Source organism: Lutjanus erythropterus, chromosome 2, assembly GCF_056507025.1.
Source record: "Lutjanus erythropterus isolate fLutEry1 chromosome 2, fLutEry1.hap2, whole genome shotgun sequence".
Lineage (NCBI taxonomy): Eukaryota > Metazoa > Chordata > Actinopteri > Lutjaniformes > Lutjanidae > Lutjanus > Lutjanus erythropterus.
In genome coordinates, this window is record NC_139318.1 from 39,575,257 (window position 1) to 39,589,685 (window position 14,429).

The 14,429-nt window shown below is 39.5% G+C and overlaps 1 protein-coding gene across 3 annotated transcripts in view; it reads right to left on the reverse strand.

The window, feature by feature from the left end:
• arhgef10la (Rho guanine nucleotide exchange factor (GEF) 10-like a) overlaps window positions 1-14,429 on the reverse strand; it is a 181,937-nt gene that overhangs the window by 123,461 nt on the left and 44,047 nt on the right. For all 3 annotated transcript variants that reach the window (XM_084739346.1, XM_084739337.1, XM_084739330.1), the window contains 4 exons: window positions 13,573-13,673; window positions 11,585-11,662; window positions 9,719-9,898; window positions 5,988-6,104 (listed from right to left, as the gene is read on the reverse strand). In XM_084739346.1, coding sequence (XP_084595472.1) covers window positions 5,988-6,104; window positions 9,719-9,898; window positions 11,585-11,662; window positions 13,573-13,673 — 476 coding nt within the window. The remainder of the gene's footprint in view (window positions 1-5,987; window positions 6,105-9,718; window positions 9,899-11,584; window positions 11,663-13,572; window positions 13,674-14,429) is intronic.

Here is a 14,429-nt window from a genome sequence, read left to right on the forward strand (position 1 = left end):
GGTTGAGAACCGCTGAGAACCACTGAGTAGAGGAGGCGGTGGAGTGCAGCTAGGAGTATTGGGAACTCCGTTCTGTCAATATTTCTCCACAAAGACAGCCAGAAATTGTGGGTTACCTCATGTAATCAGCCAGAAGGCACCCAGCAGCCTGGGGTTAGTCTGGGAGGTGGAATGACATAGACCACCACGGGCAAGAACGCTCGCATGCAAGCTGATGAAACTGAATAAAATGAATAAAAATTACAGGTCTTCAGGGGTCTGTTTGGTCCCTGGTGATCAAAACCCAAGTCAGGCCAAGTCCTAGTTACCCTCAGTCTAATCAGGTTAGCTAGAGTCCTGTTGTGGTGCCTCAGGTCTTGGATCTGTGTGTCTGATTCCAAAATGGTTCACAGCGGACTATCTATCACCTCTGATCATGTGGTTTGTTATGATCGTTGCAGGAGAAAAATGAGTTTCTTCAGGCACGACACAGAGAGCGAACTGTGAGGTGCAGAAAAAAAAAATGACACTGCTTCTGTTTTCGACTGCAGCTGCTTGTTAATTGGTGGCAGATCATGCTGCTGCCATTGCTGGTGTTCCCTCGCCCAGATCAGGTCTGGTGGTTCTCCATGCCCTTTTTGATACAGGTGGGGTTTTTTTGTTTGTTTGTTTTTTTTTTTAACTAATTTATGCACAAGATCCATTTCTGGTCAAGTCCAAAATTGTGGACACCTGAGTACCTCTAGTGTGGAGAGGGATAAGCCCCCCCCCCCCCCCCACACACACACACAGACAAGTCTTTCTTTTCTGATTTCATCTGGAGAGTAAGCTAACTTGGCAACATAGGGTGATGCAAGCTAGTCTGCACCATTGTTCAGTGTTGCGCCTGACATGCAAACAGATCCGTTCATATCCTTTTGCGACTACTGAACTAATGAACTAATAAGTTTGTTAATGATGCTCTCACACTGTTTTACAGCACCCAGGATGCTGGCTCATGCATGATGAGTGCAACAGGCAATTCAGACAAACAAACAAGTACTGCTGGAGCCAGTTCAAGTAATTTTTTGAAGTCGTTTGAGTAAATCAGTGCAGATTTCAACGTTAGAAGTCTCACAATTTTTTTGGTAAATTGTGCCTAACAGGCCTGAAAAAACAAGTCCTAACATCAGCCACACTGACAACAAATCCCAAAAGAAACATCAAGTTGAAGCATCCGTCCAGTCTTGAATAATATCTGTGACTGAATGATGATCTGAGGAAATCACAAGCCAACCAGCAGCAAAGTTTCTCCACCCAAGGCAAACTTTCAGCATTTTGTAAAGAACCAATTACATTTGTTTCCAAACAAGTAGACAGATTTGCACAAAACTACATTGTAGGTAAACAGGCACGCCAGATGGTTTGTTAAACAGTATCATCTGGATAGTTGTCCTTAGAAACACTTTGGAAAAGGGCAGGCAACTTAAAAAAAACACAGGTGATTGGATGAACCATCTGCCCGTCACATCCAACACCATCAAGAAAAGCCCTCAGAGACATTCTTTAGTCTTCTTTCAATGAGGAAATACTCTTGTTCTGATATGACTGATGCTATCACATCATCTACATTAACCTCTTCAGGAGCCGCCACTGGTTCTCGCTGTCTACATACCTAAAACAAACGCCCACAGGTGCCAGTAGCCCCCCCATGACACTGACTGGCTGCACCACATTTGGTGCGGACGCAAACAGATGATTTGAAGCCTGGCGAGATTGATTTTCTGCTGATCTCATGAATCCAGCTACCAGATAACATTGTAGGGTAAAAACTGAAGGAATTAACATGAATGAACTCAACTAGTTCATTTTAATCAGTGTGAGTTGAACTCTGAACTTGCAGAGCACTGCTGTTATCATCCGTATCACTCACAGAGCATCTGAGGTAAGCAACCTGTAGTCCAAACAACCAGGAGCCCCCCCCCCCCCGCCGGCAGTGGCACGCTCAACATGAGGGGCAGCACCGGAAAGCACAGGGAGGAGAGGTGGCTTTCCTTGACCACAAGTAAGTCGTCTCAATGTCATGTTTTTCCTTTAGTTACTGACTTGAAGTGGATTCTAGTAGCACTGGAAAAGATTAGACCTGACTGGCTGAGCAAGTAGCTGCAAATTTCAGTGTGCTGCTCTGCAGGGGAAAGTGGTTGAGCTTTAAGATCCCATTAGTGGGCGAAACCTGTGTGAAATAGAGCAAGCTGTTTTTTTGTTTTTTTTCTTAAAACACAAAACGGAGAGTTTTTTTTCTCAGTTACCATTTGTAGTATATCCACAGAGGCTCTAACCAACTGTTACTGTACAACTTAAAATGCAATACACATACATCTGGATGTGACATAACAATCACAAATATTTCACCTTGTTCTGTAAGATATATTGTTGCCAGGCAACCTTAACAGAGGCCTCAGCATTTCATGGTATGCAGGAATGAATGGAGCCTTCCCTTTATGATAACTTTGGGTGTTAAAACACTTGAGACCTGGTTTTGATGTCAAGAAAAAGGGGGAAACTGGCAAGCCTGCAAATGTCATTAGACCTGTCAAGTGGACATTTCCCTCCACAGCTAGTGTTAAGTAGATTAGGCCCAGGACAGCTTCAGCGGGTTCAATAATAAGTCCTACCTGCTGGTCCAAGCACCAGCTGCCTCCACTCCGACTAACACCACTGAAGTGGATAGTTCTTCACTGCAGTGCATGTATGTTCAGAACTACTGGTCTATATCTATATCTATATCTAAATTGCGCAACTAACCCGAACACTGAACACAACAACTCCAGAAAGTCTGTGTGAAACAAGAGATTTAGATTAACTATTTTCCAGATATTTTTAGGAATATAATTCTCAGTCTATTTTTTAAGTTCACCCCAAAATCAAAAATACATATTTTCCCCCTTACTTGTAGTGCTATTTATCCACTTAGATTGTTTGTGTGAGCTGAGTAACCGGGTCACGTTTTGTGAAAAGAGACATCGCTGTTGAATTTTTCAAATGTCTTCCTTTTTTTTTGGTGCTTTGAGCACCACAAGCCAAGTGCCATTTAGTTCCATTATATTTGACAGTACACAGACATACCCACAGCTGACATCTCGAAAATCGGCATCTCACACCAAAACAAACTAGATGGATAAACAGGAAAAATATTTATTCTTAATTATGTGTTTCTTTAACAATCACACATCCTTAATAGGATTCTCTTTTGACAAATTCAGTGTTTTCTTCTCACTGTTCAATTAGCTTGTTTTAACTGTGGACGTCTCTACTGCAGGGCGAAGATGTTTAGCAGAAAGTGAAGGTCTGTGAATAAAGCTTGTGATCAAGCCTTCACCCTTATCCAGTCAGATCTGTTTTAAGTTTATATCTTACATAATAATCTAAAATTTAGGAATACAAATTCATTTAGTTTTATTCAGAGAAATTAATGAAATGCTGAAATACAGGCCACCTGCACATACAGAGATACATACATACATACATACAGAGACAATTTATAAAGGGGAAAGTAAAAATTGACTTTGGGCAAGTAGATTTCTAACTCATTTACCCAACCGGGCAAATAAGAAAAGCTGAACCCTTGCAACCCCCCTCGTGAAGCTTTGGGGACCCATAATGGGGGTTGGGACCCTCAGGTTTGAAACCAGTGGTCTAAATAAGGACAAGCTATTGGGACACAATGACTCCATATTGTCCAATTTACTGTTTCAATATTCAATTTTTTCGATGTACAAAATGAAGAGAATGTAAAAAAAAATGTTGCTTGTAGTCGTACACATCCAAATACCATTTGCAATAAAATAATTGTTTCTTTATGATTTTTAATTGCTTGAATAATTGTAATTACTACCCAGAAAATGAGAATCAGTTTGCTATCTCTTTAAAATTCTATTCCATCAAAAAAGCATTGAACTCACCTAGATTTTTTCCCTTCAAACGCAGCTCTCATATTACATTATGTCTGCAAACTGCCATCAGAGTCTGTAAAATGTCCTTGCATGCTTACGGTCATGTGCCTCAGCAACATTTTAAAAGCAGCATAATGAAGTCTGTCATTGATTCGGGGTATTTTGCAGTCTGCGTCTAGCCAATTTATGATTTGGTCTGTCTTCACATTGTCAGCGAGAGCTGCGACAGGCAGCAGGAGAGAAGACAGAGGAACCTTTCAACAGTGAGGAAGGGACACATGTTATCTGGAGTAACATGCAGGGCTGTCAGCTGTGTGATCTGGTTCTGTAAATCAGCATTACAGCTCAATGATCCGGGTCATACTCATGCATGAATGCTGGGCGCACAGGGAATTGTTAAACTCAGCACATTTAAATCATTTCTTGGCACTTTCTATGCACGCTGCCTGGCACATTTTTTCCCCTTGCCCATGATCCATAATTAATATCTGAAATATGAAGTAAACAGAAAAACGCTTCTTTATTGATTGTGAAATCTTGTCAAATTCCCTCTTTACTTAACCAGAAAACCAGAAGTGTTTCAATTTCATATCTTTTTGTGAATCAGCCTGTATTCTAGTCAAGAACTGCACATAATTTGCAGTTCGTTTATTTGTGCTGTAAAATTCATGGGAGCTTTTCAAGAGATATTAAAAATATGATGTGCACAGAGAAACATATACTTATACGCCTGTTATTGACAGATTCTAAGAATAATCATGTGATTACAACATGAACACAGGACATTTTCATCACCTGGACAACTTTGGACATTTCCAGAGTTAGAATTAGCACCTTGGGTTATACAGGGGTGGGTGCTTCAATGTAATTACATGTTAGACAATAGGGATGACACCTTCTGGACTGTCGGCTGATTGGTTGGTCGATATACACACGGGAAATTGCAGGTGTTTCTTTCATGAGGAGAAATATGCGTCTCAATCCACTATTTTCGGGGTGGGAGGGACGTATGAAGACGTGATGCATTTTATTTTTGAGTGACAAGCTATTTACTGAACATTTACTCTGAAGTACCAGGACAAATCTCTACATCAGCCTCCAGCCTCAGACGACACAGGAGCTGAGTGGATAAAAAGTTTATGTTTAATGACAACGTGTGTGCGCATGTGTGTGTGTGCATTTTACTTCTTCACCTTATCAAAGAGGGCCGATAACGGTTCAAGCTCAATGATGGATCGATTCCAGCTGTCCTTGACCTGACTGCAAACTTCAAAGTTGTAAGTTTTGCCATGTTTTATGTTGTTTTAGTGTTTATTTTGTAGATTAGTCCATTAAACTTGGCAGTAGCACGTTGCACAGCTAATGTAGCTGCTCCCACAGGCTGGAGTCAAGAGCAACTGTGTGAACGTTAAGCCTCACTGAGGCAAAGTAAATAATGATAAATAACGATATTAACCAATCACTCATTTCACCTTCTCGCCTCAGTTAACCTCTAGTGTGCGCCAGCTAATATAAAAACATATTTATTATTTCAATTAAGTCTTTATTGAAATATTTTCCTGTGCATTTTTTTAAGCTTTTATCTGTTTTAGCCTGTTACTGTAATGCACACTGACTGACAAAGGAGAAATAATGCGCTCAGCTAGAAGAATCTCAGTCGACTGCAGGATCTGGGACTAATGATTCGAATCTTCGACTATCAGGGGGCAGCCCTCCCACTGACCCATCAATCAGCTGAAGATTTTCTTTTGTTGACTAACCCTGGCAGAGAACACAGTTTCTCAAGAACAAGAAATACATTTTAATACCATCCATAAACCGAATGCAAACAACACCCAGTTTTTGTGTAAATAACCACCTTTTTACACACGGTATTGTTTGTTTTTCTCTTTGGAAAACTGAGAAGTGTTTATTATTGAAGACTTTAGCTTTGGGGCTTTGCTAGATACAACATCTGCTGAACACTAGAGAGAAAAACAAACAGAGGGGCTAAAACACAACTGGGTTACTTTAATTTGAAAACTGATGGAAAACAAACATATAAAAACTATATTGTGCTCATGGGCTGAAACTCACCTTTAAGAATTCCAGAAAAGCTGGTTTTGACATGCACGCCTTTTTAATGAGAGCCATGGCGTTGGTGAAGTTGTTCACATAATCGCTGTATACATCCAGCACCATGGACTTGGAAAACTGCGGAAACAGAAACAAGCATAATTATGAGAATTTGCAACAACAGCCCTACAATAAAAGGGTCTAGTGCTCTGCTATGTTTGTTATTTCGTCTGTACACCAGCATCCTCAAGCACGGTCATGTAATTTCTTCTGACATCTTGAATGTCTGGTTAACCGTCCCTGTTTGCAGGGCGACCTCTTGGTAATTTCAATGTAAAGAGAGGCTAGAAAATGGCCATTTAAGTATAGTACTTAAAAAAAATTGGTTTGTTTACTATCCCGGTTACCGCAACACCCTTCACGAGCCATTTAAGAGGTTGGGGAAAAGAGGAATGAGGTGGCGGAGAGTGTGTGTGTGTGTGTGCGTGGGGGGGTGGGTGGTGGTGTCTGTTGTGTGTTAGACATTTATTCTCTCTCCTCAATTAAATCCACACCAGGCAGCTGATAACAGAAGTTTGAGAAGTGGTGGGGAATTAGCAAATCGCATGAAGGAATTAACCCTCTTTGCTCACACAGTCCTTCAGGATCCTGCCTCTCTGATATTACTCACGCATTCTTGAGAATTGGGACGAATAATGTCCTACCAAAAAAAAAAAAAAAAAGAATATTAACACTCTAATTCCAATTTTTTATGAAAAATTATTCTTTAAGATTTTATATGTATGAAATGTATTGGCCTTTTTTCATTTCTAAACTTGCTCTGGACCTGGAAAACACTGAATTCACAACTTCAAACTATTAAAAATGTGTTAAAAGCCTCGACAATCTAAAACTAATAATACCTACTGATAACATAGATATAAAAGTGTACTATTATAATTATCTTTGTTCTATACAGGAGTTTTACAAACATGGTGGTGCTGTAAAGTTGTATGTCAGATTAAAAAAAAAACAAAACAAAAATTTAATCAGGCATAAAAATGGTTAGCTATAGCCTGAGGACCCCGTCTCACTTCCTGGTTTCAAATAGGTGGGAATACTGCTCAAGCACTGGTAAACTTTAGTTTATTTGACAAAGGATCAAATTCAAGTACTAGTAAAAGCAGAACTGGTATATAAGACATTGTCTGGGATAACACGAGACTTATTTCCATCGTGTCCCCTGATGTCCCATCAGACTGTCCTCGCCACAACAAGATGCAGCCAGCCATGCAGCGTCCGCGGGAGACACACAAACACACCAAGTCACATCAAACTACAGCAATCCACTTACAAATAAGAGTGCTGATAAAAGAATAATTTAAATTATATAGATATCTACATGTGTATTATAAACCCATTTACAGTGTATTACTGTATTACAAATAAATTAAATAATATTGCTGTCAGATGTGTCTCGACCATAACAAGTCAACTCCATATCTGTTCTAAATCAAACCAAAAAAAGAATTATTGCTTATGTGTGTTTTTATTAACATTAAGAGAAACTCTCAGAAGTTAAAACAATAAAATGGCTGCTTTAAAAAGTTAACATTTTGTCCACTCTGTAAGACTGATGGAGTTGACGTCAACATTTATTTGGAGTTTGATCTTTTAAAATATCTTCCCAGCATAACTGACAAGTAAAAATCAAAACCCCCTCTCAAGAACGAGTGTACTACAGGGTGTACCACGGGTGTACACATGAAAAAGATGCAGTTCAATGAGGAGTACACACTAGTCCCACACTTTTATTTTCCACTGTGGCCTCATTTGATAGTGGGTCTTAGGATATCAATTGAACAACACTACCATCAGAGAAGGAGAGGGTCAAATAAGCCCCTCTAATAGGCCAATAATGAGCAGACCTTATGGATGAGCACACTGCAGAGACTCACAACAGAAACGCACACTGAACACTATTATTCCAGTACCAAAATCTGTAAACAGAGATCAGTGAATGCAGTGGAGATATTCATCACAACTGTAATTGATTTCATGTTTGGGGTAAACTCTCTCTGTTTGCTCTATCTAAACCTGTAGCTCATTATAACTCTGCTGGCAAAGATTGTGTTGTGAAGCATTTTAGATAGAAATGCCAAGAAAAATATGAGTGCCTTTACCCAGAAAGCAAGTCTTTGATTGCACTGCAATTGATTGCGACAGAAACAAACAAATAACACACACACGCATGCATATATAAGCAGGGTTTTCCCTTCCTATTTAACTCGAAGGACACTTTTGTATTATTGGCTGCCACCTTTGTTGAAAATTTTAACAAAGATGCATATTTTCTTACACCATGTTGTTTTTACCTTTGTGCTGACATCTCCATATTAGTGAAAGTTAGACTGAATTGGTCTCATGTAGCATATTTATTTTGACAGCTATTCTGAAGTGTAATATATTTATTTTACATAAATATTTGAAAAGAAAAAATTTTTTCAATTGCTGGTGACCCAGTGACTCCAAAGTAATACTAAGCATTATTTAGCTTCCTACACTGGACAAATAAGACACTAGATCTGCAACAATTAATCAATTAATTGATTATTAACCAATTGCCAGCTATTTTGATCATTGATAAATCATTCTAAGTAATATCTCAAGAAAAAAAATTATGATTTCAGCTTTTTAAATGTGAATATCTTCTCTTTCTTTACCCCATTATGACTGACGATCGTTGGGTTGTGGACAAAACAAGACATTTGAGGACGCCATCTTGGGCTTTGGGTAACACTAATCAATATCTGTCACCATTTTATGACATTTTATTGGCCAAACAACTAATCGATTAATCAAAAAAAAATAAAAATAAAAAAAATTGAGGGATTCATCAACAATGAAAATAACTGTTAGTTGCACACCTGTTTTTTATTGGACTTAGTGCTTCTTGTAATTTATATTACCTTTTTATTAAAAATTCAGCATTTTCGACCTGATGGTACCTGAAAATGTAGATTCCATATTTAGGATTGTCAAGCCAGCCCTTGAAAAACTTTCTGTTGTGTTCACTGTATAGTACACACAAACATGTCTGCCCAAAGAAGAAGTAAACTAACCGGTGCTACTTATAGGAAACTTGTATTATTTTCTCCTAACATATTAAATAAATATTATATTATTGTTTTCCCGTGTTTTTTTAGTCTCTTTAATAGACAAGAACCAAAAACGAATTGAAAAAATGAAATATTTAAATTTTCACAGCGTCTGTACAGCCTTGTTTATTCACTGTGTCCATGGAAACGACGATGAACGCAGCCATAAAGGTTTGATTTCCTTTTGCAAAAAAAGAAAAAGATCAGTTTACCTTTGAGATTACTTCATCACTTCATAATTTACAAACAGGGGTTCCACAGGGATATGGAGCAGCCAGCCAACAGGGAAAAAGTAGAAAGTGGCATTTAGGAGTCTTGTGTTGAAATAAATGTGTCATTTGTCACAATCTTTGTTATTTTTATCTCTTCGCTTCATCTTGGTATTAAAATTTAAATCTCTATGGGCTCTTCTGTCAGTCAAATCATGATGTTGTCACTTAAGCAAGCTGTGTATGCTGTGCGTGTCACACATATTCTGCAGCCTTTGCAACCTCTGTCTCAAAAACATCCAGGAAAAACCCCGTGTAAGGCAGCAAAGAAGCCTCCCATTTGCATTTCTATTTCACACATATGAAATCACACACATCAAAAACATGCTCATGCACGCACACTAACCGAGGCGACAAATAAGTCTCCGATTTTCTCGCAGCTGTCCCATTCAGCCACACGTGACGCCAGTGCAATCTGAAACATGGAGTGGCACTGCGTGATCTCCCTGATTCTGTAAAATATAGGCCGGATCTTCCTTGGACTCAGGATGCGTGGATCAGCCTCCATCAACGGTCTGTGGTATTCCTGGAGAGATCGTGAGAGAAAATTGGGTTTTTTATTGTTGTTGATATGTGCATATGTATGTGTGTGGGTGGGTGCTTAAGATGAATCAGCAGTCCACCTTCCTTAAGCATCTTTTCTTCTCAGCAGCATGAAAAGACAACTGAGGGGTAGCAGACAAATATCCTCTGAATCAAGGAAAATGAGGAAATGTAGTCATGGTGCCTGGAAGCACATCAATCCGGCGGATTCACCCATAAAACAGCATTTGCCACTAGCAAACATGTTCAGAACTCAAGGTGACTTGTAATCATAAAAGCCAGAATAATAATGGCAAAAAAACAGCTCCCAGCAGAGTTACAGATGCAAAAGCAACACGGTGAAAGAGGCATTGATTGATTCTTCAGTCAGCACTCATGGGGATATTAGCATAACCTACAGAAATGAGTTGACAGGCTCTTTGTGGACAATATTCTCTGTGTGAGACAGTAAACATGAATTCTTTGAATCTGAGGAGTTGCAGTATAGATGATTTTGTGTATAAGCCAAACATGAAAGATGAATTTAACACCAAAATTTAGATCTATCTGAGCAACAGTGGTGGTAATTTTTTCTGATGTTTTACAGATCTTATCCAGAGATGAGAAGTACAAATACTCCACTACACTGTTTTCATCTTGATACTGTGTTTTTGTCATCTTAAGTCTTAAAAAAAATCCACTTATATACAGTAACGAAGATGAAAATGACATAACAAAACGTAACAATACAAGAATGATGTGAGAGACGTAGCAGGACTACAACGACATAAGAGGAAGGCGACATAACAGATACAACAAGATGAAAATAATGTATAAGATATAACAAGAAGTAAACTGAGTAAAAGATAGTTTAGAAAGTTTAAAACGATGGTTCAGTTAGCTTTGCACAGAAACAGCTGTAGAAATGTCCTTGAGGGCTAATTTTTTTTTTTTTTTAACTTTTATATTTTGAGCACATTTCTTTTTCACTTCTAGTTGAGTAAAGAATGCGTCTACTTTTGCCACCTCTGGTCTTGTCTCCTCAAATCCATCAAAGCGAATGAGACGAATCATCGACAGACGGAACACGGGCAGGCAGCAAAACATGAACAACTGTGCAATCTGCTTCACAGCAATAATGAAAGTTACAACCCTCAATGTCTAATTGTGCTTGTGGCCTTTCATCTCTTTATGTTATCTGTCTGGAGTCGCTGCATTTACCACTTGGCTGGACTCTCTGAATAACAAGAGAGATTTCAAAAGAGCTAAACCTCCCAAAGTATCACACGCAATCATGTCTGTCGACAACAAAGGTAGCGCATTGTATCTTGACAGTGAAGGATCTTGCGGCGTGTTAAGCAGCGACTGATTGCTGCTGATTCCATTTCAGTAGGTGCACCTCTTATTTTTTTCAGTGATGAGGCGATAACAAGTCTCCTTTTTCCGCACTAAAGAGATATTAAAGAGGAGAGGCTACACCCCATCCTATGCCAGCGTGACAGTCCTTCTCTCTTAGCATCAGCACAATGCCACAGAAATGAGGATGGCTGTTTTATCAGGATTATTTATGCTGAGACACTTCGGTAATTTGATGGATATCGCCGCTTCTCTTCTCGGCGTAATTCATGAGAGCTAAATGGTGAAGATATTGGATGTGGCAGAGGAGGACAACTGGGACTAAACAGCTCACCTGCAGGATTCTCCTGAGAGACTCCAGGTAGCTCCGCTCGCTCTGAATGATGGAGCCGAGGATATGGCGTCTGACAACCTGCGCAGACAACAGACCAGTCAGGAAACCCAGTGCTAAGAGGACATGATGGGGCTGCACTGTGCGGTATGCTTTCAGTTAAGCACGGTGCAGCTTGATGGATTGCACTATAATCATGTGTTTGTCACAGGAGGAAAAAGACTTGAAGACGAGTAGGTCTGTTTGAACGAGGCCTCTATCGCAGTGCTGAATTGTTGGACTTCCTGTGACATGAAAGCAGCTGTTCTAGTTGTTAGAAAACATACTGCTTCTCCAAACAGGATACAGAGAACAGAGCATATAGATATGTAAAAGTATTGAAATAACAAAAGAAGACTTAACATGACAGCCTGGAGCCTTATCTCAAGGCTATTGAGTACAGAATATGTTCACATAAATGGAAGATATTAAAGGGATAGTTTGGATTTTTTTGAAGTGGGTTTGTATGAAGTACTTATCCATATCATAGTGGCGTTACGATGTCAATTCTAAATCGAAAATCGATCAAGAATTACTGTAGAAACAGCCAATATCTCACTGATGGTCTTGTTTGCTTGTGTAGGTCATATAGAGGCATCAGAATTAAACTGAGACTGTTACACAACCAGAATACAACAGCTTGTAGTGTGTTTAATTGCCCTTTAAAAGCCTGCAATTTTCTGCAACTGCAGCAACAGGCTGGCAAAAACAACCATCCCTCTAGTCCACGTCAAATATTAGGGCTCGGGTTACCCACAAGGCCAAATTGGTGAGAACTAGGTAGTCTAACAATAGAATAGCTGTAAGTGTTTAAATCAAAGCTTGAAAAGAATTATGACCTTAAAATGAAAGTAAAATTGAATTGTGTATTTGGAGAATCATGACATGTCATCATGTCTCCCACTCAACCAAAGTCTTTTAGCTATCTACCACGCAGAACACGGGAGTTAGTTCGGATTCACTTAAGTTACACAATAACACAAATGAATGGGCAGCGGCAGACCATCAATTCCCATGATCTGCAACATGAAGTTACCAATTTTGTGAATGAGGTCTGATTGGTTTGGAGAGAGTGATACTTGGCCTATATAATGATAGTTTCCTGACAGAAATAGAGGTTTGAGGACGAGGTAAAGCAGTGAAAATATTCTAAATATAGCGTACAATTAGAGTGCACACTTATTTTTTATGGCTAAAATACTACAGCAGGAGTATCACTGGCAAAATGTATTTTAGCCATCTAAAAGAACACACCTAAAACATCTATATCAGTTTAAGTGTACACTTCATTTAGACTTAACCTTCTCATCAGACAAGCCTTTCCAACAGGAAACCGCCATTATATAAACTAAATATCTCTCTCTCTCTCTCTCTCTCTCTCTCTCTCTCCAAAGACACAAGACGCCTCAGGCGAAAGCAGTAAGTTTAGCTTGGCAACCACAGGAGCTGCACATCTACCGCTGCCTTGATTGGTTGGTTTGTTTGTTATTGCGTGACTTTGGTGTTAGAAAAGGTTAGTTCGAATTCACTGAAGTCACAGTCAAGGATGTGTTCTGCAAGGTAAAGTGCCAAAAGAGTCTGGCGGTAGCTTATATAATGGCAGTTTCTTTTAAGAAAAAGCTTTCTGCTGGCAAGGTAAAGAAGTGAAAATATTCAAAATATCAGCAGAATTCTTTAAGCGGTTAAAATACGTTTTGCTGCTGACTCTGTCCACAGCAGTACATTGCTTAGCTTCTTGCACCACTATTCCTGCTGCTTCTCCCAGCTGGTGTTGTGTCAACTGCCATAAAACTCCAGGTAATAAACTGACTATGGATAAGCACCTCATTCAATGCCACTTGAAAATAATCTGAACTATTCCTTTAAGTACAGTGCTTGTTTCTACACATGCTGGCCACATATGTGTTAGAAAAATACAAAGAGATGTCTGGATAAAAAGCTGTCAGGTGCACCTGGTGGCTGGTCAGTCCCTCTGGCATGGGGCTCAGCTGCGGGGGAGGATGCTTCTCCTCTGACACAGCCACATCGAGGTACCCTGCATCGTCCTCCTCTTCTGCAGACATTTAGAGACGGGGAAGGAGAAAGACACATAAAGGTTAAAACGAGAAAGAGCGTGTGTGTGTGTCTAAATGTGTATGTGTGATAGAGATAGAGAGGGAACAACAAAAAGGCAGCCTTCAGATCTCACTGCAGCTGGAGACACACTGCGACACACTAAGTATATTACCTCCAAAGTATGAAGAGACTTCTATACTCTCAGTAAAAGAAACAGAGAGACAGAGAGCGATGGAGAAAGGAGAGAGGCAGAGAGGCCTTCGGTAAAAAAAAAAACTTTCAAAACAATACTGTATCTCAGTAGGAGTAAAGGAGGCACACAGAAGTGTGTCTGCAAAAACATGATCCAACACATTCTCATCTCTGCATTGGCACAAAAGACGTTCGACAGTCTCAAATAAAGAAAAAAAAATCCACACTTCACCCATAACCATAAAGACATAGATACCAGAAGCCTTCACCGTTCCAATTAAAGACTTTGGAATGATAACAGAGGATTGGTGGAAAAGAAATATAATGCCGTGCAGATTTCCCTCGATCGACACCTAAAAATAGCAGCACTGGCCTCTTTACCTCTTTGTGATGGCTCGCAGATTTGTTTGAGGCGTGGGACTGGTATCTATGGTTTATGGAGCTGCTCGATATTCCATTAATGGATGCTAATCTCTCTCTTTTGTTAGGCAAGCGTTCCTATAACACAACCTATACGGTGCTGCTTGAGTTGCTTCATCCTTCTCTTTATCACACATCAAAA